Source organism: Squalius cephalus (assembly GCF_949319135.1).
Source record: "Squalius cephalus genome assembly, chromosome: 12".
NCBI lineage: Eukaryota > Metazoa > Chordata > Actinopteri > Cypriniformes > Leuciscidae > Squalius > Squalius cephalus.
In genome coordinates, this window is record NC_137133.1 from 6,107,057 (window position 1) to 6,130,735 (window position 23,679).

The 23,679-nt window shown below is 36.6% G+C and overlaps 2 protein-coding genes across 4 annotated transcripts in view; one reads left to right on the forward strand and one right to left on the reverse strand.

The window, feature by feature from the left end:
- mboat2b (membrane bound O-acyltransferase domain containing 2b) overlaps positions 1–15,745 on the reverse strand; it is a 30,804-nt gene extending 15,059 nt beyond the window's left edge. The window contains exons 1-3 of one of the 2 annotated variants that reach the window (XM_079887782.1): positions 15,533–15,589; positions 2,041–2,164; positions 229–374 (exon numbers count right to left, since the gene is read on the reverse strand). In XM_079887782.1, coding sequence (XP_079743908.1) covers positions 229–374; positions 2,041–2,148 — 254 coding nt within the window. In that variant the 5' untranslated portion in view covers positions 2,149–2,164; positions 15,533–15,589. Of the gene's footprint in view, positions 1–228; positions 375–2,040; positions 2,165–15,532 lie in introns of both variants that reach the window. The other variant, XM_079887783.1, reaches the window with a different exon arrangement.
- A 1,024-nt stretch (positions 15,746–16,769) lies between these two features.
- On the forward strand, positions 16,770–23,162 carry e2f6 (E2F transcription factor 6). Of its 2 annotated transcripts, XM_079887842.1 has the most exons (9): positions 16,770–17,200; positions 18,960–19,123; positions 19,221–19,291; positions 19,396–19,597; positions 20,784–20,939; positions 21,037–21,151; positions 21,503–21,677; positions 22,410–22,750; positions 22,865–23,013. In XM_079887842.1, the coding sequence occupies exons 1-9, from the start codon at positions 16,886–16,888 to the stop codon at positions 22,880–22,882; spliced, it is 1,557 nt and encodes a 518-aa protein (XP_079743968.1). In that variant the 5' UTR covers positions 16,770–16,885; the 3' UTR covers positions 22,883–23,013. The 2 variants fall into 2 exon arrangements, with proteins under 2 accessions (XP_079743968.1, XP_079743969.1); XM_079887843.1 differs by lacking the exon at positions 22,410–22,750 and having other exon boundaries at positions 22,865–23,162.
- The last annotated feature ends 517 nt before the right edge of the window (positions 23,163–23,679 follow it).

A 23,679-nucleotide genomic window follows, 5' to 3' on the forward strand; every position in this document is an offset into this window, starting at 1 on the left:
ACGTCAGCTTCAGCTCCCTTTATTGCCTTCAAGCTGTTTGTTTATTCTGTATCAAATGTCTGTAGTTTCACAGACCGCTACATTTCCTATTGATTGGCGTTCGTTGTATCTTTCTGGAACGTCACACCAGCACATATCCTGCAGTCCAGCAGCTGGGAGTACAAGCAAAAGCTGGTTTCAAATTCCTTGTGGACACACAGAGGGATGCGTCAGTATGGAAATACTCACCAGCCAAAGCAGAAGAGGGCAAAGTAGATGCCCAGCAGTGTGGCCACCACATGCCGCACAAAAGGACTCGTCTTGCTGGGGTGCAGATAGAGCCTGAACCACACGGCCGTGAGCAGGGCACAGAGCTGACATACTACGAAGTTCACCTGGGAAAAAAAAGAGAAAAGTAACTTGTCAACTGAACTCATAGTTAAAAGGCTGATATTTTAATCAAATGCATTTCATTTAGAAATTTTCAGATTGGATTGTACATCAGCTCTGAGTAAGAGTAAATATTTTTTATTAAAAAATATATAATTATTTTTATTTATTTAATCGGATATTTTTTATTCAAATATTGAATTATTAATGCATATTGTTAATTCAACTTCTTGACAAAAAAACATTACAACCATTATATGTAATACAACTTTTGTGAATAAAACAAAATACAAATATTTCACAATTCACATACATGCCATACTGGTTTTACATGTCAAGTGATGATTACTCATTTTTTTAGGACATAACAGAATATATTAATAGTACAACTAGACGTATGGTACATTACCATTCCTAGCACATCAAAGTGACAAGTGTGAAGACATATTTTTGTCATTTGGTTTACATATCCATTTTGTCATGCTGGGTAGCCCCGCCCACAGTGAAACCCCATTGGTCCAAATACTCCTCCACATTGCTGTACATTCAACATCAAATATTTTCTAATAGGCTGTGATAACAGTGTGTATAGAAAAACTACAATATGTGATGCTGGAAACAGGTGTGAAGATTATTGTGTAATGTGTAGACAGACAATGGAATTTAGAAGAAATAATAAGCATGACAAAATATCACTGCCAAATCACAACAAACAACGACAAACAGGGTCAGAGAACAATGATTGAACAGTGTCCCAGAAGAACATCAGAAGGTTGGCAGGACTTCAGTGAGGATCCTGCAGTATTTCAGGACCCTGCAAGCCTTGTGACCTACTTAAAAGATAATGCCTTGGGCTTCACACTGACATGCTTCTTGTAAAAGCCAAAGACATCAACAACAGCATGAGTCTGGGAGTTGTTTCTTGACTGGACACAGCTGTGAAATTTCAGCTGCAAGTCATTTGAAGTCAGACATATACACTATCTTCAACCAAACGTCTGCAAATAACATTTATTCCTACGCTTTATGCAAATAGAATTCATCACGAGTCTGCAGAATAGCTGAATATATATTACAGTCTTGATAGCTGTCTAGTAATTCAAGAATTCACACACCATGTAAGGATGCTACAAAAAAAAAAAAAAAAACTATGTCTCTGTCCTAATCATCCACATCTGCATTCAACAGCTGTAGAGCAGCACTTAATAAATCCACCAAAACAAGGAAGGACAAAACTTGTTTTTGAAACATCCAATACATGTCAGGCGACCCAGTGTGGTCTGCAGACCAAACCAAGGGAGATTCTTGGCAGCATGCTGTAACTTGTACACCGCACTAGTGCTGTAATTGTAAAAATGTCAAAAGAAATCTCAAGCGCCAAGTAATCTGTATTTCTAAAAAAAAAAAAAAAAAAAAAGCATGCTTAAATGTAGGCAGCACAGCAAAAATATAAGTGAGCCACAAGTCTTCAAAATCACCTGAGCTTGGATATTACAACATCTGATTTCAAAGTATGCATTTGAATTAGTTTTATTACTTTCAAGTCATGAAATTTTTTAGAGGCATTTACACTGACAGCAAAAAACTGTCCATTAATATGAACCACACAATCCTTGCATGCGGTTACACATAATTATGGATAGATCACATAATGTTTTAGACACAACATACATAATCCATGACAGATGAAGGATCATCAATCAGTTTTGACAGAGACTCGTTTGCCAGCTTCTGTTGCTTTCTTTGCAGACTTCCTGTTGCTCTCTGACTCAGTTCCATCTGTCCATCTGTCACACTTGCAACAAACATGAAGCACACACAAAACCTGCAGTAAATCACACAGCTAAATGGTTAAAATTTGTAACAAATGTGCCATAAAAACTGAAATGGCCTTACAATATCATCTTCTTAATGGTACACTAAATATTACTGAAAATCCCACCAAAATATCAAGCAGCACAACTGTGTTCAACATTGATAATAAAAAAAAATGTTTCTAGAGCAGAAAATCAGCATATTAGAATGATTTCTGAATAATCATGTGACACTGAAGACCGGACTATTGATGCTGAACATTCAGCTTTGCCATTACAGGAATAAGTTTCAATTTGACATTTATTAAAGTAGAAAATAATTATTTTAAATTGTAATAATATTTCACAATATTATCTTAACTGTATTTTTATCAAAGAAAAGTAAGTGACTTACAAAAACATTAAAAATCTTACCAAGTCCAAGCTTCTGAATTGTAGTGCACATTTGAAAAAATACAAAATAAATAGATAAACTGACAATCATTGTCTAACAATCACACAAATCATACTAATAATTCCTAAAATAGTTCATGTAATTCCAAAAGAAAGCTTAACATTTCACTTTACAGCAGCAGATTGTGATATGCTCCCATTAGGGATTTACTATTTTACCACAGTGTTTAGGTTCTCAGCGCCAAGTAAACTGAGGGCACATCCTGCTTAGATTCAGACTTAGAGAAAAGGTGCCATGAAAAATGACACTAACTCAATATATCAATACAGATTATAAAGCATGCTCTCATGCCCTCTTGATGTTAAGGGCAGCCAAGGAGAGACGAGAGGGGCCCGAGCAAACATTTTTACAGAAGAGCATTAAAAAGGCTCATTCACAAGCTCTCCCTTAACAGCCAGCTGTAAATGAAAGCGGCGGAAAAAAACTGGGAAAAACACAACCAAGTTACTGAACTTGACATGGCCTTTTAAGCACCCATCTAAAGCAGATGAATATTTAAACTATTGACATGATTCAGCATGACAAAACCTACTAATAAGCCCATTTCTGTGTAATTATTGCTTTATCATTTTGCCAGATAAAAGCACTTTTAGTGAAACTATTAAAGTCCCCCTGTAGTCAATAATTTCATCCCTTAAAACTCATCTTTGGTCATCAAAATTACATATTTAAATGTTTTCTCCTTGGAATTTTTTTTTACTCATGCCTTAAAATAGCTTGAATGTAACTCTACACCCTTGCCTCATTTAGTATACACGGTTCTATGAATATGCAAATGAGCCCTGCCTCCACTCACTCACACCAGCTCAGAGATCCACTCGTTGATTGATGACGTCAGAAACATCAGCGATTTCAAACCGTGATTTTAAGACTGTCTTTGGTTCAACTGCACATGGTTAGTCTTAAATCATATTAAAATCACCACATAGACATATAATCAACATTAAAAACTTGATTTTCACCACAGGGGGGCTTTAAACTGATAAATTGGGGAGATTTAATTCAATAATAAACGCTAAGGAGCAATTGACTGTGCTAGAACATAAGGGAATTACTGGAAACTCCATTGTGATTTCTCATAAGGAGAACTATAGTCTTTTGTCAATGTCAAATCAATATTTTGATGCTTAAGTGAATTTAGGTATCTATAAAATAAGGTATGACATTTGGATAACTACTCCAAAGAAAAAAAAAAAAATGAAATGCAAATATATAAAAAAAACAAAAAAAACATTGCTCCATAACCTACATGTTGTACATCGCTAGTCAATACTCATTCTCATCTGACCTCTTTAATATAGTTGCTCTTGGCTTGAAATTATGGTGAAATACGACAGAAGAGCATATATGCAATATACAAGTGACATGAGGAACTCAAATAACAGCCATGAACCTGCTCACCTCCATCAATAACTCAGCAGCTCTGAGTCTGAGGCTGTGCTCCATGTTCACGTGTTGCTGTTATGAGGCAAGCTGTAAGTTGGACCTCTCTTTCTTTCTGTCTCTCACTATCTTCTTTAATTAATGATCCTTGATGTATCTCATTACATTCCTAGTCTCCTTTATGTCCAGGTTACCTGGTGCCTTGTCTCCTGTGTCAGTGCAGACGAACCCATCACCCTTCAGCTCATGCTGAAACTGGCTATATCAGAGAATTTGCCAAACCAACAGATTCTGATAAGCAGCAGATAAATCCGATTTCTTTCTGTATGTGAGACTCAGAGGGCAAGACAACTGTTCTTGGGCTTGGCTGGAAATATCCTGAAGATTCATCAAGTTCAGCTGATGCAGAGAATGTGAAAAAAAAAGGCCTTCTCACTTCATCAGGTGAATGTCACCGGCACCGCTGAGATGCTAAATGCGCCAATGGAGCCTTTTCACATTTCCAGGGTTCTCAGAAGTGGACGGTGTTTAACCGTTGGGTAAACGTCTATAGTGGTGAACTGAAACTACAACAAAATAGTTGCAATCCCATTTGCTTCAATAGCAAGAGAAAAAAAAAATCCAAAATAGCGTTTCTATGAAAAAAGGGGGGGGGGGGGGGATATATAGTGATTGATTACATTGGTCAGAAGAGAGAAACATGTCAATCCATCAGCTGCTGTTTTAAAAAAAACACTCACACAGATGAGTTGGGCAAACTAGTTTTCTGTAATGTACAAGGTAATATAACAAAGTATAGTGTTATTCATAAAAAAATATATAATAATAGTAATAATAATAAATATAAATATATATATATATATATATATATATATATATATATATATATATATATGGACTGAATACAGAGAAAGAATAAAAGAATAAGGGATGTCAAAAGTACTTGGTGACATCAGCCATTAAGTATTTTCCAAGTTCAGTTTTTTTGTTATTTGTGACGGTCAACCTTGGAAAAAAACATGCAACGAAGAATGAAATAAATCCAGAGGGATATAGTGATTAAGTAAATAGGGTCAATAATAACTTCATGCTGACTCAACACAAACACAGCTGCGCTACAAAAAAAGAAACAATATCTGTCAACAAAAACAAAGCAGCAAATGTTGTATAAAATTACTGTGCATACAAGTTATACATTGAAAGTTATACAATAGTTTTGTAGGAAAAAGAAGTGCAGGATGGAAAGGCCAGGCCTAAGTAAATATTCCTTCCTCCCTACTCTGACTTGTAAAAGAGTTTAGAAAAACAGGACAGTGGGTGTCTGACTGTGTGCTTGCATTTACATGGACCCTAATAAACCGTTTATAATCATTCTAGTAGTATAGCCGGAATAAAAAGTCACATGTAGCTAACCACGTCAAACAGAATGAAGTGGCCAAATTCAACTGTAATTTAATTCGGATTGTAAGGGGTGGTTAATCAGCTCTATAAGACATTGCATGTGCAATGACGTAGAAATGGCGTAATGACGTGATTATGTACGGAATAAGATGTAGTTGTTGAATATAAGGTGTGTCCCGATTCAGAGGCTGCATCCTTCGAAGGTTGGACCGATCTTTGTTAAATGGGAGGGTCTAGCCTACACCCTACAGAGGATTGTTCTTGTCGCCTAGCAACTGTGACAACTGCCGTTGATGAGTGACAGTAACGTTTGTACTGGACTTTTTTTATAAGTTATATCAAAGTCCTTTTAGGCAAGTCGTGCCACTCGGCCGCCATCTTGGCAACGCCTCCGGGCAGCTATTTCGGACTAACAAGACCAGGCTCCTATCTAAATGAATGGGCAGAGAGTCAGAACTGCACTTTCACTGGTCACCGGGACATAAAAACGGCATATATAGAAACAGCAGTAAAATATGATAAAAATCGCTGAAAAAGTTTGATGACTTTGCCCCAAAATAAGGTTTAAAACGCCTTTTCCCCCACAGGTTATACTTTTACTACGCATGCGCAAGGGTTCACGTTCACGACACCAACTTCATTTACGTCTCTATCCAGAATGCCGGTGTTGTGCCAAGCACTTAAACAATTATATTTAAATGTCTGAAACCTAAAATAAACATTATGTGGTTAAAAACACTGAACAGTTGTGATATAGCCTATGACAAGGGCTGAGCGCGTCCGTCTTTGGCTCAGCGCCAGCCACAGCGCGAAAGCACAGGTTGAATATGGCAGTTATGTTACGTCACTGTACATTCGCTCCTTAGTGGTCAGCTGCTGACTGTTAAAAGCAGATGATTGGCTTTCCAGCGGGAGGGGCGGGACATGTGCATACAACCGCCATCTTTGCCGTTACGGGTTTTCCTTATATAGTTGTATTGAGGATTGAGGAAGTGGCATGTCTCTTATATAAATTGTCTCTGGTTATATTAAACTCTTATATAAAAAAAAAAAGGGTTCAAAAACGGTCTAAATATGTTTACCGTGGTCCATTTCTGTATATATATATATATATATATATATATATTAAAGAGTAGCCTATAAACTATATATTATAAACTTTTATAAAATAAAAGTCAACATTTGAACAGCTTAAAGGTTTCTTATTTTTGCATTTGTATCATTAGATATTTGAGTAAGCTGAAACCCAACAACGCGTTCAATTTCTCTCAAAAAAATCCTGGTGTCACTGGAGCGCAATGAACACTGGGGTAGGCAAGAGCTGCGAAGGATTCATCTGTTGTATCCTTCATTGCACGGGAAACGAAGGACGCATTTGAAGGAGCCTTCGAATTGACAGCCTTCGTCTGGCCGCTGTGACGCAATCAGCCTTCGAAGGATGCAGCCTCTGAATTAGGATGTAGCTATAGTGTCATTCTAAAATTCTCACCCCACTTATTGTGTGTGAAGGACAATGTTGTTCCAGCAATCCTTGCATCGGACTCTCATCCACAGATGCCTTGTTTTGGGCGCGGAAGGTGCGTTTTTACTGCTTAATAAATATAAGCAGCACGGCACAAAGCTTCATGTGCTCGTTGTCTCCTAATCAGGACCCGAAATAGATAAATATTAAGTATTTAAAACAAAGAAAAGAAGCGATGACAAGATGATGGCTAGTATGCACCAACAGCGGGAAACTACATTCAGCCAAACTTCACATATCATGACGTATTTATGTGTTATATGTGACCCTGGCTCACAAGTAGCCAACAAATAGCCAACAATACATTGTATGGGTCAAAATTATCGATTTTTCTTTTATGCCAAAAATCATTAGGATATTAAGTAAAGATCATGTTCCATGAAGATATTTTGTAAATTTCCTACCGTAAATATATAAAACATTTATTTTTATGAGTGAATGCAGCATAATCGTGAACATAAATGGTCAACTTTAAAGGTGATTTTCTCAATGTTGAGATTTTTTTGCACCCTCAGATTTCCAAATAGTTGTGTCTCGGCCAAATATTGTCCTATCGTAACAAACCATGCATCAATGGAAAGTTTATTTATTCAGCTTTCAGATGATGTATAAATCTCAATTTTAAAAAAAATACCCTTGTGACTGGTTTTGTGGTCCAGGGTCACATATGTCCTGTATGATAAGAAAAAACATGAAAAAAATCAATGTTGATTATGAACATGAATAACTAATGCTTCAATTAAGGCCATTTATGCATTAGTTTGGGAGCATATGCTTGGCCTACCATTATCAAAAGTATTTGGGGGAAATCTGTTTAAAAACAATCACTATTTTGCAGTTCCATTTAGTGTCACTAGAGGTGCAGAAATGACACACTTCAGCATTAAGTGCGTCGGCTTTTTGTGGCAATTCTCGAGAAGCCTGTTGCTAGGACACAGTCCTCCTAAAAATAAAAAAGGACACCGAGGTACAGAATGAAAGCTGCCCGCTTCAGTCATCAGTCTTTTCAGCTGTCAAAAGCCACACGATTTGGATGATTGATTTGCTTTCCACACCAAGCACTTCTATGGAGATCAAAGCAAAGTATCATGTTTCATATCTCTGCAGTGAGATGCAACTGAACCCCAAATGTATTTGTTTGATTCTACATGGACACTTTGGGCAGAATAATGGATATAGAGCAAGAATATTTTCCCTCTTAAAATCTCCTCTTAAACCAGCTCCATATCCACGAAGGTCCATCATAACAACATCTAAGCAAGAACCATCTGTGGCAGGGTGAGCTCTACAAAACTTAACCCATTAATCTCCCTAATCAAACACCTGAACTTGGCTATGGCATTGGAATTACATGGCGAGAAGTTATCCGATGATTAAATCGCTCTTGAGAAATAAGTGCTCCCTCCAAACAGTGCATTAGATACTCAATTATTTATTGGTGCTGCTAATGCACATGGTGCACTCATGCTCCTGTCAACTGAGCAGGTAAGGATAACCATTACATAATAATAAGTCCTTGAAGCTGCGGTGAAATCTGGAGGAGATGGATCATTCCAAGAGCTTCCAAAACAACGCATCAGGGATATGAAGGTCGAATGAGGTTAGTATACAAAGGCAAAAGTTGGTCTGAAAATGGACTGGAATTGGTGTGAAATGGATATCACTTATCCTTGCTTGCACTTAGCATCAGTTATAGATCAGATGATCTTATTATTACATTTAGCAGGAATTTGCAGAGCTCTCCATGACAGGATTGGCCATAAAACTTTCAGAGAAATAAATTTCATGAAACAACATTTTACAAAATACTTCAATACTTCTCGCTTTGAGATAAAACGGCATTTTATAGCTAACCATTTTTTGCAACAATTACAAAATGCTTAAACATTAAAGGTAGGGTAGGTCAGAATTGTCTAAAAAAACTTTTATTCAAATTTGTTTAAACTGTCTTTATATACCAATACATAATTAAAATGCAAGTACTCTGAAATAGAGAGTATAAAAAAATGAGTGACTCTAGTGTATTTAATCTTCAATAAACACAGCTCATTAATTCCATTCACTCCCACCTAAAAACGGGTGCGCGACTGCGCGCACGTGGGCAGAGCCAGTAATAGCGGCGGTAGTCATGGCGACGGAGAGTGACAGTCGCGCAAGCCAATCACTTGTTTCGTCCCGGTAGGAATTAATGAGATGTGTTTTTTGAAGATTAAATACACTATAGTCACTCAATTTTTATACTCTCTTTTTCAAAGTACTTACATTTTAATTATGTATTGGTATATAAAGACAGTTTAAGCCAATTTGAAAAAAAGTTCTTTAGACAATTCTTACCTACCCAACCTTTAAAGGACTAAAAGATGAATCAATTATGGATCGGACACAACGGTTGACTAGTCACATCCAACAAATCAATAAAATACACAATAATAAATACTATTAAAATTAACTTTAAATGAGCAAGCGTTATTAAATAATTATATAAATATGTAGCTTTGCACAAAAAAGACCTTTGGTATAATCAGTCTCTATAAATGTTATTATTTTTGACTTTTTAAAGGGTAGCCTATTTGAAGTGTTTTTTAGTGTCTCTTGCATTTCTCAGGCCAACCTTTGGTTGCACACATAATTCTTGGATGGCCCGCATTTGTTATGTAATCCAGAAAATAGCAATGTGGCAACGTGTGGAAGGATTTGTTTTCCTCCAGCACATGAGTGAAAATGCTGAGTAACAGGGTAAACCGCAGTCTCTAAAAAGCACTTTCACACTGGGATTCTTATGCCCGGGAGACCTGCTAAATTAATCTGCATCTTCTTGTGAGATACTCGGCCTACAGAGAGCCCACTGCTCCACATTACTCAATGAAGACAAATGATCAAGCGCTTTCCAAATCTAATGAGCACCATGGCAATTTAGGATCCAAAGAAACACATGACTCACTGAACAGCCTAAACATCCAGAATGAGTTTGATTACTTGAGAGTGTAAATTACTGTTTCTTCAAAAACATCAAATCTACCTCTAAAAAATCAATTATTGGACTCCGCATTGTTTCCATCAGGACACCCATGGGAATAATGTTCTCTCCTTGAGTAATTAGCAAAGAGCACAGAGGATTCCTCCTCCTGTGGGAGACCAAGAGATTGTCTTTTTTGTCCCACAGGCGCGGTATTGTTCAGGAAGAGTTTCGTCAGAGTTCAGACTTTCAGAAGTTAAAAATCAAATCCAACTCAAGACTACCAGTTTTATTTAAAGGGATAGTTAACCCAAAAATGACAACAACAACAAAAAACTCATCTAAGGTGAGTAAATTAACAGTTTTGTTTTTTTGTAAACTATCCCTTTAAGTTGTTAGTTGCTATATAGATCCACATGTTGAGCAAATGCTCTGAGATCAGCACTTCATATGATTTATTACCGTAAGCCCTGAACTCAATCAAACAGGCAAAGGCACCACAGATCAGGTAGTGCACAACAGCTGACTAATGAATTTAGAGCCCAACACAATAACACACACACACACACACACACACACACACACACACACACAGAGGTGTCATTTGCATTAATGAGGCATAGGGGTCTTTGTTAAGCAAAAGTCAGGTATTGTTGCATTGTTTGATAAGAACACCGCCTTCGACTTCACCCATTCATTCAGCTCAAGAAAACGAAACCTCTCACAGTCAAATGGTTAAGCAGAGCATAAAATGTTAACATGCATTGTGATCCTTGATCATTGAATACACCAGGGGTGCACCAATATGCAAATTGGCATACAATTGTGGTTAAAATAAAATCACAGTAAAATAAAATCAATATTTTTAAATGATACAATTGAATTGATTATTGAATACATCAGGAACGCACCGAGATGGAAATTTTGGACGATACCAATCATTTTGATATTATTTTTGATAATCAATATTGGCAAATATTTGGTTAAAAATTTTTTTTTAAACAAGTTATAATTTAATTGATCACTGAAAACACTATGTATTTACCCATTTGTGAATTTTGGCCGATATAATATTTTGAATCTGATATCCAATATATAAGCTGATTTTAGATATCAATCTACATTTTGTGAGACTTATTACAAAACAAAACAAAAAAGCAGATCATCTTAAAGGTTCAGATTTTTGCGTTTATTTAGTGGAAAACTGCATAATTTTAAAACAAATGTAGGCCAACTTTCTTTAATAAAAGTTTATTTGTAAATATAGCATATATTTCACAAATGTATCAAAAAATAAAGAAACTGACCATATATATGGTCAGAAAGAATATGGTCATATGATTGAAAGAAAAAAAAGTCTACATGCTTCAAATTTCATTTTTATTTATGTTTAACAAAAAGTAGGATGAAGTAAAAAATGTAGGTCCTATCATATGATCATTCTGTTAAAATAACTTCAGACTGATACCACTAACAATATAAACAAGCCACATTTATCGACCGATATACAGATATGACCAGTGATATATTGTGCAACCCCAAAATATACTTAATATTATTACATAAAAAAATAAAAAATCATTTTTATTGGAAAAAATCTGGAATTGGTCAAACAAATATATAATCCTTGACGAGTCAATAATAATAATAATAATAAAGGCATGGTGAATTCTAAAGTCAAAGATCACAAAATTCTGAGGAATTTTTGTTTATTTATTTAGGCTTTGACCTGTTGACCCAGGATCCACGGCTGTGAAATGGCATGTTCTTCATGCGAACGTTAAAACACTGTTGCTGACCTGCTGTGACCTGACAACAACACTGATGAAATTCACTCATTTGATGAATGCAGCTAATGTGTACAAAACAGAACAGAATTAGACATTCTGTTGCAGAGGAAAACTGTCTGATTCAAACCAACCAGAAACTGCACAAGAGGCAAAAGGCATTAGAGACTTTCTCTCTTTTAGGCCCAAGTGTAACAGGAGTCCAGTGTCTGGCAGTGGTAGTGCAACGCTAGCCGATTTCTGCTCACATTACAGTCTGTTCTCACTTCTCCATCAACAAGACACCTTAGAGGAGTTAAAGCTACAATATGTAAGTAATAATATATCCAAAAATCACTTGCACAGTGTGATATATTTCCTGCAGTTGTGTACTTACAACATCCCAAAAGTTCCCAAAGATTTTTAATTTCAGAGAAATTCCTATTTTAAATAATGGCTCGTCCCTGGTCACTGTTGCCTGTCAATGACGTAATATCCGCTTTTCCCCTGGTTTCCGCTCGTACTGCCATAGTAACCATGGCGACAGACGTGGACAACTGCGTTACGTCTAGCGGCACGCTCACGCTTACGCTGTTGTTATTTAGTTCAAACATTATGGACCATGGCAAGCAGACTTTGGGACAAAAGGAGAACTAAAATGAGGATCAATATCAGCGTGGCGTTTTCGAGATGCCAAGAGCTCCGCGTCCATGACTAACTTCGACTTGACAGAGACGCCAGTCTTGCATGTACTTTATTAGACAGGTGAGCAAATGTACATAAAACTAACCAATGTTATATAGCCCAACATGATAAAATGTTAGAATATGATCAGTATGTTATTCTAATGTTGATCTAGTTTACTGCTAGTCTCAGACAAACTAACATAGAATAACATTATAACTTTCAACACACTCAAATGCTGTTTAGTGTGATAGTGTAGACCAAGTGAAACAGCGTTGCGTTACCTCACAAGTTTCATTCGTCTAATAAACTGACCTGTGTGACTAGTAATTCTGCACTTGCGGGTATTTCGGTAGAATGACATGTCCTCATTGCTTTATATCCGCGGGACTCGCGTGTGGCGCTGATATCTGTCTCTCATTAGCAATCGTGCCCTGCTTCATACCACAGTCATGTTAAAAACATCAATGTATTCACTCATCCATAAACATATTAGATCCTTCGGCATGACAATAAGTTCCATAATTCCGCTTATGCGTCATCAACCAACGCCTTTGTTATTGTAAGAGGTTTGCGATCCCAAGCGGCGAAAAAAATTACATATTGTAGCTTTAACTTTTCAACCAAACCTACATCTAAAGTGTCTACACTACCATTCAAAAAGATTGGGGTCAGGGTGACAACTGTTTTCAATACTGTTAATAATAAGAAATGTTTATTAATTACCAAATCAGCATAGAATGATTTCTGAAGGATTGTGTGACACTGAAGACTGGAGTAATGGCTGCTGAAAATTCAGCTTTGCCATCACAGGAATAAATTAAAATATATAAATATATAAGTTACTTTAAATTGTAATAATACATCACAATATGGCTGTTTTGACTGCATTGATCAAATAAATGCAGATTTGGTAAGCATAAAAAACATTTGAAAAATTTCACCCAACTCCAAACTTTTGACCGGCAGTGTATGCCTTTTGTTTGCTACAAAAATATGAGCACAGACAACGTCATATCTTCAAATATCTTTACTAAGGTCCAAATGTCTGTACTAAATCAATATAGCAGCCTACATACAGAAATCAAACTGTAGCCTATAATGCAATAAATCACTACTCTTGCCCATTCTGGGGTTTGGTTTCATGGTTTCACAGTATCAGCGTCTGAACAATCCACACAATCACCACGTTCAAAATGTGAAGGACAGTTTTTTACAAAGATTTAGATATCATATTTAGATTTATGTTTAGATATAGATATTTAGATATTACATAAAACTGTGTCCCTCCTTCAATAAATCTATGGGATTTGGTTTCGATTAAGTAAAAATGATTTACCCATGGCTGAAATGCTTTTAAACAAAAAGCCCCATTTAACATCTATCTGTTACCGTTGTCATACATTTTAGTGAAAAAGATAATTAGCACCATCAACATATCTTCATAATATGACATACCCTCCATAACAAGCATTTGTCCTTGACCTTAGGTCATGTATTTTTTTATTTTACTTTTTTTTTGGCATCTACTGGTACAGGCTAATTTACAAAGCAATAAAGGTAGACCATTTAAGGTGTAAATGCTTGTTACGTAGGCCTAATAGATTTTCCTGTCTATTATGATAACAAATCTTTCATCATTATTAAAGATAATTATTATTATTTGATATATTTATCAATGCATAGAATGTCTAAACACTTAAATTGCTACAATATGTCCTGGGAGATAAAGACATGACCATGAAATGTGATTTCACTAGTTATTCTAGTTTGTTTGTCATGTCTTTTAGAGGAACACATATTCAAAACACGACTTTTACCCAAGCTGCAATTCTCTCTGGCACATGCACATGAAACCATAGCGGTTTCAAAAGCTAGTGAGCTGCATAATTAGACAGGATTTTGGCCATCTAGATAGGTATGAGCAGCATTTCATATACACATCCCTGGGCAAAAAAAAAGAAGAAGGACCAAGCCAAAAAATGGAAAACTATTTAGTGGTCTTTTAAGAGTTTTAACCATTTTAATTACATATTACTGGTCAGGAAATTAGCAAGAACTGCACTAGCATGGAGTAGCGTTCCCCAACTTGGAGACAGCTTTTTACAGGAAGAAGAGTCAGTGTTGTTCCACTCAATGTCAATGGCTTCAAACAGTTCATGAGTAGTTGAAAAATGTCTCCCAGTTCATTTGAGTTTAATGAGAGACCAGATATTCACTATAAGGTTCAAATCTGGACTTTGACCAGGCCAAAACATCAGAACCTCATGGACTTGTTCTCAAAAGCTGAAAAATAACATCTTGATCATTCCTCTTTAGATAACTATTTTTCTTTTGTGGGAAGCAAGCCATACTGCAATATTATCCAGTACTCCAATGCATTAAATGATTTCACACAGTGAAGTAGCTTACCAATACCAGCAGCTAAAAAGCCTCCCCACACAATGACACCCATTCCTCCATGCTTCACTGTGGCAGAGATGCATTTATTATTATATTTCTCACCAGATTTTTAAAGTGGAGCATCACCACACACACGACTTCCCATATCATACCAAAAACTGCTTTTCTGAAACAGCAATGGCTTTTTAAATAGTGCATTCGCTTAAAGTTTGCTAATTTCCTGACCAATAATTTGTTGTTAAAACAATTAAAAGCTTAGCCATTTTTTTGAGTGTATATGTTTGTGTAGATATATAAAAAAAAGGGCCAAGCCCAAAATTGTGAGTATATATGGCCCTGTGCAAACAGAGAAGATAACCACAAAGAAACATCTTTAAAAAGACTGCCTTGGGTAGCAACATCATGACGCTTCCTTAAAAGTGCCGACACAGACTAGTGTTTTTTTCTCCCCTGTATCTCATGTATGCATACATTCATCTAGGCTGTATATTAATTAAATTCCACATTTTCAAATCCTCGAGTAGTTCATCATCCATTTCATCACCGCAAACGAGCACACCATCAACTCAATCCGACGGAAATATGCGATTGCTCAGTCAGACGTCATGAATTTCGAGAGGAAATATTAAAAATGCAACGTTTTCATTGTCCTTACCAAATGTTTTCGTGCACAGCCTGTAAAGGATTTGTAGAAGGACCTGGATGCCAATGAAAGCTGCTGTATTGAGGGTTTTGTGCCTCCAGTATTCATTTCATAAAATAGAAATAACAGAAATGTACCTGATCTAACGGAAGGTTGGTTATCTCGCTTATTGGCTGCAGTAAGCTGGATCCTGTGCAGGCTGATATCGTCTCAGTAGCCATGTTTCGCTATTGTATTAGTTCTGTGCGGTTCTCTATGACAGTGGCTGCCCAGTTCGCCCTGATTCAATCCCACACATCCACATCCACCTCTGGAGAGACTGTTGCTGCTTGCTGCTGTCCACTGCTGGTAAAAAACGGCAGTACAACACCCCACAGTCCGCCAAACGCATTTACAAATCCTACTACTGCGAAGGCTAGGCTCATGAATATTAATTACGTAACGTGACGTTCGGCCAAACTGATTGGCTGAAAAGAAGACGTGTTCGTTTTTCTTTCTTTATTAGCAGGCGTTTGTCGTTTTCACTTTAGTGATGGGAGGTTTTGAGCTCTTTGCGAGCGAGTGCAAAGTTTCTCAGGGGAACGCAAAACATTTGTGAGAGAACGCAAAAGCATTGACAAATATTTTTTTTTCCATCTCATATTTTTTTTCATTCACCATGTCCCTTTAAGGGCCCCGTAGAAGTCCGACCGACTCATTTCCGCGAAACGTTTTTTTTTTTCTTTTTTTTAATTGCATAATTATAATTCTTCAGTACAAAAAAAGGGATAATAAGAACAAGGAACACCAACATGTGGGGATACAGAGAAGAAAAATTACAATTTAAATAAAAATTGTTCTATTATACTGGATGTTTTCAAAGCCTTTTTTTAAAATACTTTTTTAACAGTTCCTTCTGATTAACTTTTTTTTTTTGTTTGTTTAACAGTTTATATTACATAACTAATATGTACCTCTTTGGGCTGAAAAGGTTTTTTTATGTTTTTAAATAATAAAATTGTATTTATTAAAACAAACTCTGCTTTGTACATGTGTTGATAACACTGTCATATAATGATACAATATTTTTGTGTGTTATTTACAACATTTCTGCTATTTGGTAAGAATGTAAATGAGTCGGTGACACTAAAACCGATTCAGTTATTCTTCCACGAATCAATCAGCACACACACATACATGTTTATTACTGAATGATGAATTCTCATGACAAATGATAAACTAGCACACACCTATATCAAATTCCCGTACATCTCTGTAAACTTGAACAAAGCAGACATTAAAAAAGATGTGCTATATTACTTCGCCATTCCACTAGATGTCACTAGGTGCGATTAGCCAATAGAGGGAGAACCTGAAGTAGAAAACAAATCATTTGATTGGTCAGACGTGATCACATGGCACCGCGTTTGCTTTTCCTGTCGTGATGTGTGTAAACATTGCACGTTTATCTGATTTAATGTAGCGATATAATCTGACAGCGTGTTACGACGATGAAGTGTGCAGTCCAAGGATGCATAAACCACAGTGATCTCAGACCGGGAGAGCAACCGAGCCGGCCGCGCAAGAGATTCTTCAGGTTCCCCAAAGACAAGGCCCGAGTGAAAGTGTGGCTGGCCGCTTTACGGGAGACCGAGCGCGAAGTGACCGATCAGCATCAGATATGCGAGGATCATTTCCTGAGCCATCACATCACGCCGAACGGCATCAGTCCGGACGCGATTCCTATTATGCCCCCGTTAGAAGGACCGGTGTGCGGGTGGAGCTCGTGCGATGAGCAGGACGAGCACCTGGACCCAGTCGGGGAGGTGAGAAGGGTGCAATGCATATTCTGACAACCAGCTATTTATTTATAAAAGTCATTCAGTATTTTATTTACATATAGCTTGACTTCAGGATGGAAATTATTTAGTTTAAGTATTTAATTAATTTAATTGTAATGGTAACATTTATGATCATATTACTTGTCTTTTGAGATTGATGGGTCAAGAGTTGACTATTTAGTAAATAGTATTTACACCAGCCAGAAATACATAACGTACAGCTTCTTTCTTTGATAGATGATGTATTGATCAAAGCTCCATAAAGCATGTCATAATACAGATAGGTTCACATTTTGACAATCTAATAATTAAGTGATCGAATATTAATGTGTTAATAAGAGGCTCTGTCTCATATAAATCATGATCACAATACACGTAAATACGTCAGTGATCATCATATTTATGAACTGCTAGCCCCATTATGAACAAATAACAGATTTATTGTTCAATTATTATTATTATTATTATTCAAAGTGTTGTTACATTAAGTGAAACAAAGTAAAAAAAAAAAAAAAATCTCTATTTACTCTTGGATTATTTTCCTTTTTATCCCAAACTGAATTATAGTTTAAAAAAAATGTAAACTATATTACTTTGTTTAAAGCTTTTAGTTGGGTCTTATAGACATTTGTGTGTGTGTGTGTGTATGTATGTATGTGTGTATATATACAGTGCTATGCATAAGTTTAGACACCCATACTAAAGTTGACTAAAAAGAGGAATAAAAAATCATCTTTTGGAAACTGAACTTAATGCCTTAATTTAAAAAATTAGGAAAAATCCAACCTTTAAGGACACCAATTTTCTTTGTGAATGAATAATGTATCGTAAATAAATAAATGTTCTTCCTTAAAATACAGGGTGCATAAGTTTGGACACCCCTATGTTAAATTCCCATAGAGGCAGGCAGATTTTTATTTTTAAAGGCCAGTTACTTCATGGATCCAGGATAATATGCATCCTGATAAAGTTCCCTTGGCCTTTGGAATTAAAATAGCCCCACATCATCACATAGCCTTCACCATACCTAGAGATTGGCATGGTTTTATTTCAGTTAGCCTAATAGCTGGTTTGATTTGCATTGAGAGATGATCTTATGGAAAGTACTCCATGCCAATTTATACACACACACACACACACACATATATATATATATATATATATATATATATATATATATATATATATATACATACATACATACACACACACACACACACACACACACACACACACACACACATACAGTGCATCCGGAAAGTATTCACAGTGCTTCACTTTTTTCCACATACATCTGTAACTAGTAATAAAATGTATGAAATAAAAAAAAAACATTAAACATAAATAAAGAAAAATGAATAAAATTCATGCTGTTGTTTAACTGAGTAATTGAGTAAAATGCATGTGCTCACTTAGCTGGAACAATTTTAAAACAAGGAATGCAAAAAAGTGCTGTACGGGGTGTCGAATCCATATCCCAGTGTTCTTTGGGTGTAGGGATAGTTCATCTCATAAAAACATATTAAGCCAAGGCACTCAAGAATTTAAGGAAACATATAAAAAGCCTTTATTCAATCATGGCTTAGGTTTTTAATGCCTACGCCATGATTTATTAAAAGCTTTTTATACCTTTCCTTAAATTCTTGAGTGCCTTTGCTTGATGTTTTTACAATTTTGGGATTTCTTAAGTTGAGTAACACTGTTTAGTATCCAATGTTATTAAATCTTAATTTTGTCTTAAAAGAGCGGAGTTGCTGCAGATGATGATGATGATGATGATGACTCTTATGATGAAGAGTTTGAGGATGATGAGGAGGAAGAAGATGATGATGAAGACCACAGTGGTGCACTTGATGCCCAAGGACAAAAGGACAAGGATAAACCCCAAGGACAGTGTTTCACTGGAAGGTAAGACTACATTAAATAACTTCTACAAAAAGGACTGGAACAGTATTTATTATTTTGCCCATTCATTATATCATGTGCTTTCTTTTACTTTAAATAGCATTCCCAACATTTATTTCACATTCCCAACATTTAACATGAATCAAGCCAGCAGTGTATCCACCGGACAAGGTATGTTTTTAATTCATTCACTTTCTGATGCTGAACAGAATTTAAATCTACTTGGACTAAAGTTAAAAAAAGCTTCCCTGAATAGTCCCATCTTTTCATTCCAGTCCAGAATCGCTCTGAAGTCGCTCTTGGACAACTGACCAAACGTTTCATGCAGCTTCTTCACACAGCTCCCAATGGAGTCCTTGATCTCAATGAGGTTACGCGAAAACTGGGCACACGAAAGAGGCGGGTGTATGACATTACCAATGTGCTAACTGGTATCCATTTAATCAAAAAGACGTCCAAAAACAAGATCCAGTGGATGTAAGTTTAGACTGAACATTAATTCCACATTGTGGGATTAGATAAACAAGGCTTTATAGTTTACAAAAACAAAATCTGTTCGATGAAATGCTTAAAGGGATACTTCACCTCTGGAAAGATGAATGTGCATTTAAAATGGGTCATTTATGTAGTAGAAATGTGAAATTATTTTTGAATTTGGAGCCTTCTAGACTGAGAAAAGCCAGAAAATGTATTTTTGGCTTATGTGGATGAAAGACAACAACTCCCAGAATGCACTTGCTTCACTGCTCAACGAGGCCACTCCCAAGCCACGCCTACCAGCAAGAGCGCACAGTTAAACAACAAGACTAGGCTACTAGTGAGTCTCCGTGACGAGTCTGCCCGGGATTTCGAGATCACCCAAAATGTCTTTTGCGTTCTACAGTCGCCATTCATTATGTTTACTGTGGCGAACAGGACGAGGCTGAGGGGCGCGGGAGAATGGCGCGAGGCCGGTGGCGTGATTACTGAGACGCACCGGTCTCGTATCTCTCACGGAGGAGCGGGAATTTTCTTATCAATGTTAAAATGCACATCAACCGATCACTTGTTTAGCGTTCATGTAAACACTACATTCAGATTCACCGATCGGAATGAATTCAGTTAGATTGAAACAAAAGGTGTGCATGTAAACAATGAATGGCGACAGCAGAAAGCAAAAGACAAATCCCGGACATTTTGGATGATCTCGACGGCCGGACATGTCCGGGAAAAAGAGGATGGTAACCCCTACTGGTAACCCCTACTACTCAGCTTTCTCCACAGAACAAGAGCCTGCTAGCTTAGCTTCCAAAGAAAGACGGCTGATACTATGTGTACATTCTGTGAGAGAGATCCCACCCTCTATGGGTGGGTTGAAAACATGCAGAACAGCTCCTCCTATTGGCTGTAGTCTTTAGCCTCTGGCCAAAAAACCCTCAGATGACACAAAATGACGATTTTTGCGTCATCGGAGGATTTTTTCCAGACAAAAAATACATAAATCTCTCATCTAAGGGGGACATGAGGGAGGAAAGCACGGTTATTCGAAAACACTACGGGTTTTCTACTGATACAAAGCTTAATGCTAAATCCAGAAGTATCCCTTTAAGTTGGAACCAAGTCTAGAGGTTTGATTGTCTTGATACATCAGTATATGATTCACACATCTGTCTCTATATCCAAGGGGTCCAGGAGCAATCGGCTGCATTGGGAACCAGTGGAGCCCCAAGACAAAAGCTGACCTACTTAATCTGAAGTCCACTGAGGAGGCCCTCGACTGGCTCATCAAAGACTGCGCCCAACAGCTCTTTGCTCTGACCGACCTCAAAGACAATGCTGAATATCCTCTCACTTTTTCTGACAATCTGTGATTATTATATGTCTAACAGTCCTTATAGAACTTCTTTCAGTTGTTTTGGTCTTAACTACAGTTGTACCTCAGCTTATGTGACATACGAGGACATCTGTAAGATTGGCGTTTTCAAGGACCAGACTATAATAGCCGTCAGGGCCCCTGAAGAGACCAAGCTAGAGGTGCCCACTCCCACTGAGGTAAGCTTGAAGGCCCCGAGCCTTTTAGGAGTCTTAATAAAAATAAAATAATAAAAATATATATATTATTATATTACTATTTATTTTTTTATTTTTTATTAAGACTCCTACAAGGCTTAATAAATATAATAAATATTAAATTTTTTTAAAAATATTAAATAAATAAATAAATATATATATTTAATATTAAAAAAATAAAATAAATATATATATTTCTTATTATTATTATTTTTTATTTATTTATTTTGTGTCATATTACCCACCCCTAATTTGAAAAATGATTTAAGGGCACTCATCTAATAACTGGAGGGAATATGTGTTGTATGAACTTATGTTTATGTCTTGCTCTAGGAATCTATCCAGATCCACTTGAAGGGCTCCCGGGGCCCCATCCATATACTGACCTGTGAGACTGAGGGCCCGAGTGATGCTGTGGATCCAGCTAACACAGAATCGCAGCTTGTCAAACCAGCCTACTTTCTAACGCTAGAGGAGAGCCGGATACACACACAACCACTTATATCAGGTTAGCTGTACGGCCTTGTTTTCTACACTCAGAATCTCAGATGCCTTTTGATCACTCCGATCACTTACACTACGGTTCAACATTTTTGGGTCAGTAAGAATTTTTTAAAAGAAATAATACTTTTTTTTTAAAGGATGCAGTAATTTGATCAAATGTTACAGTAAAAACAGACACAAAAGATTTCTGTGTCAAATTAATTCTGTGAAAAAAATGTCATGGTTTTCAAAAATATTAAATTTTCCATAACATTGATATTAATAAGAAATGTTTCTTGAGCACCAAATCCGCATATTAGAATGATTTCTGAAGGATCCTGTGACACTGAAGACTAAAAATTAAGCATTGCCATTACAGGAATGAAGTACATTTTAAAATATAATAAATAGAAAACAGTTGTTTTGCAAATTGTAGTGACATTTCACAATATTACTGCTTTTACTGTATTTTTATATCAAATAAATGCAGACTTGGTGAGCATAAGAGGCATCTTCTAAAACGTAAAAAAAATCTTACGACCCTAAACATTTGAGCCCTTGTGTAGATCAAATTTTCTAGATTGTATAAGTTCAGTCCACATACATCAATATATTAAACAATATTTGCAGCAGTAAATAATTTAAGATCAATGTGTGTAGATTGTTAATTTGTAAAGATTAACATCTGAGACCTGATTGTGCATATATACATATATATATATTAGATGCAGTATATATATATAATATCTCATTGTAGTAAAGGCATCCAGAAAGGTTAAATATCAACGGCGGGAAGACAGTTTGGTGGCCGAACATTGTTGTGTCCCATTGTGTTCGGCTTCCTCAAAGTTCAACTCTGTGCTGAGCTTTCACACTTTCCCTACGGATGAAGAAAGACGGGAAAAGTGGATGCGCAACATTCGGCGCGAGGGTCTTAGCCTCACTTCCCATACAAGAGTCTGCAGTCGCCATTTCAAGAGCGATGACGTGAAAGAGCCATCGACTCCTAAAGGGCGCCGTAGGCTGAAGAAAGATGCCGTACCGACCTTATTCCAGTGGAACAACTTCTCCTCTTCAGAACCACTACAAAAGAGCGCGGTGTGAAGGACCACTTGGGACATGATTATTGTTCAGTTCCTGAACCTGCAGCAGTTGCTTTTGCATTGAATCAGGCTAGTTGACTGAAAACATTGTTTTATTTATTTTTTACAGATGTTTCAAGTACTATAGCAGCTGTACAGAGTGCATAAGGACCACAAAGAAGATCCTTTGCTTCTATCCCATTATAATAGTTGGCCTTTTTGGAGAGACCACTGTGCATATATTCAATCTCCTGGGGTTTAAGACCTCTATTGTGAAGACTTTTGGTTTGTAAATATGTATTTTGAACATTTGAAAGTATTTTTTTCTATAATTATGAGGAAACTTGAAGGTTGTATTTTGAAAATGCTAAATAGTTTCTTGGACCATCTGATAATGTTGTAAATTAATAAAACCTTTGATGGACTTTGGACCCTTTGTTTCCTTGTTTCTAGAGAAAGAGTGGTTTGTAAATGTACACTATGGTTCATAAGTTTGAGGGCAATAATTTTTTTGTAAAGGGACACCTTTACACCACATTAAATGTGCAATAGGTGATCTGGGACATGCTAACTTTAGCCTGCTAGCATTGAAACAAAACTCAAAACAAAACTCCAAAACACATGAACACACACAGACCATACCAGTGGTGTGCAAACACATGTTGACTGGCAGATTGAATGAACATTTTATGGTCCTACGCCTTCTACATGAGATATATATTTATATTTAAAGGGGGGGTACAATGGTGTTTCATGTATTCAGAGTTGTTTACAGTGTTAAAGAGATGGATTCTCATGCTTAACATGGCCAAAGTTTTTTAAAAATATTTTGGACGAATAACGGAGAATTTCTGTGCCGAAAATCTTACTTCCGGGTTGGTACAAGTTTCGGCTGGGTTTTTTTCGACCGTGGATCTAATGACGTAGACCAGAGTGGAACTCCTT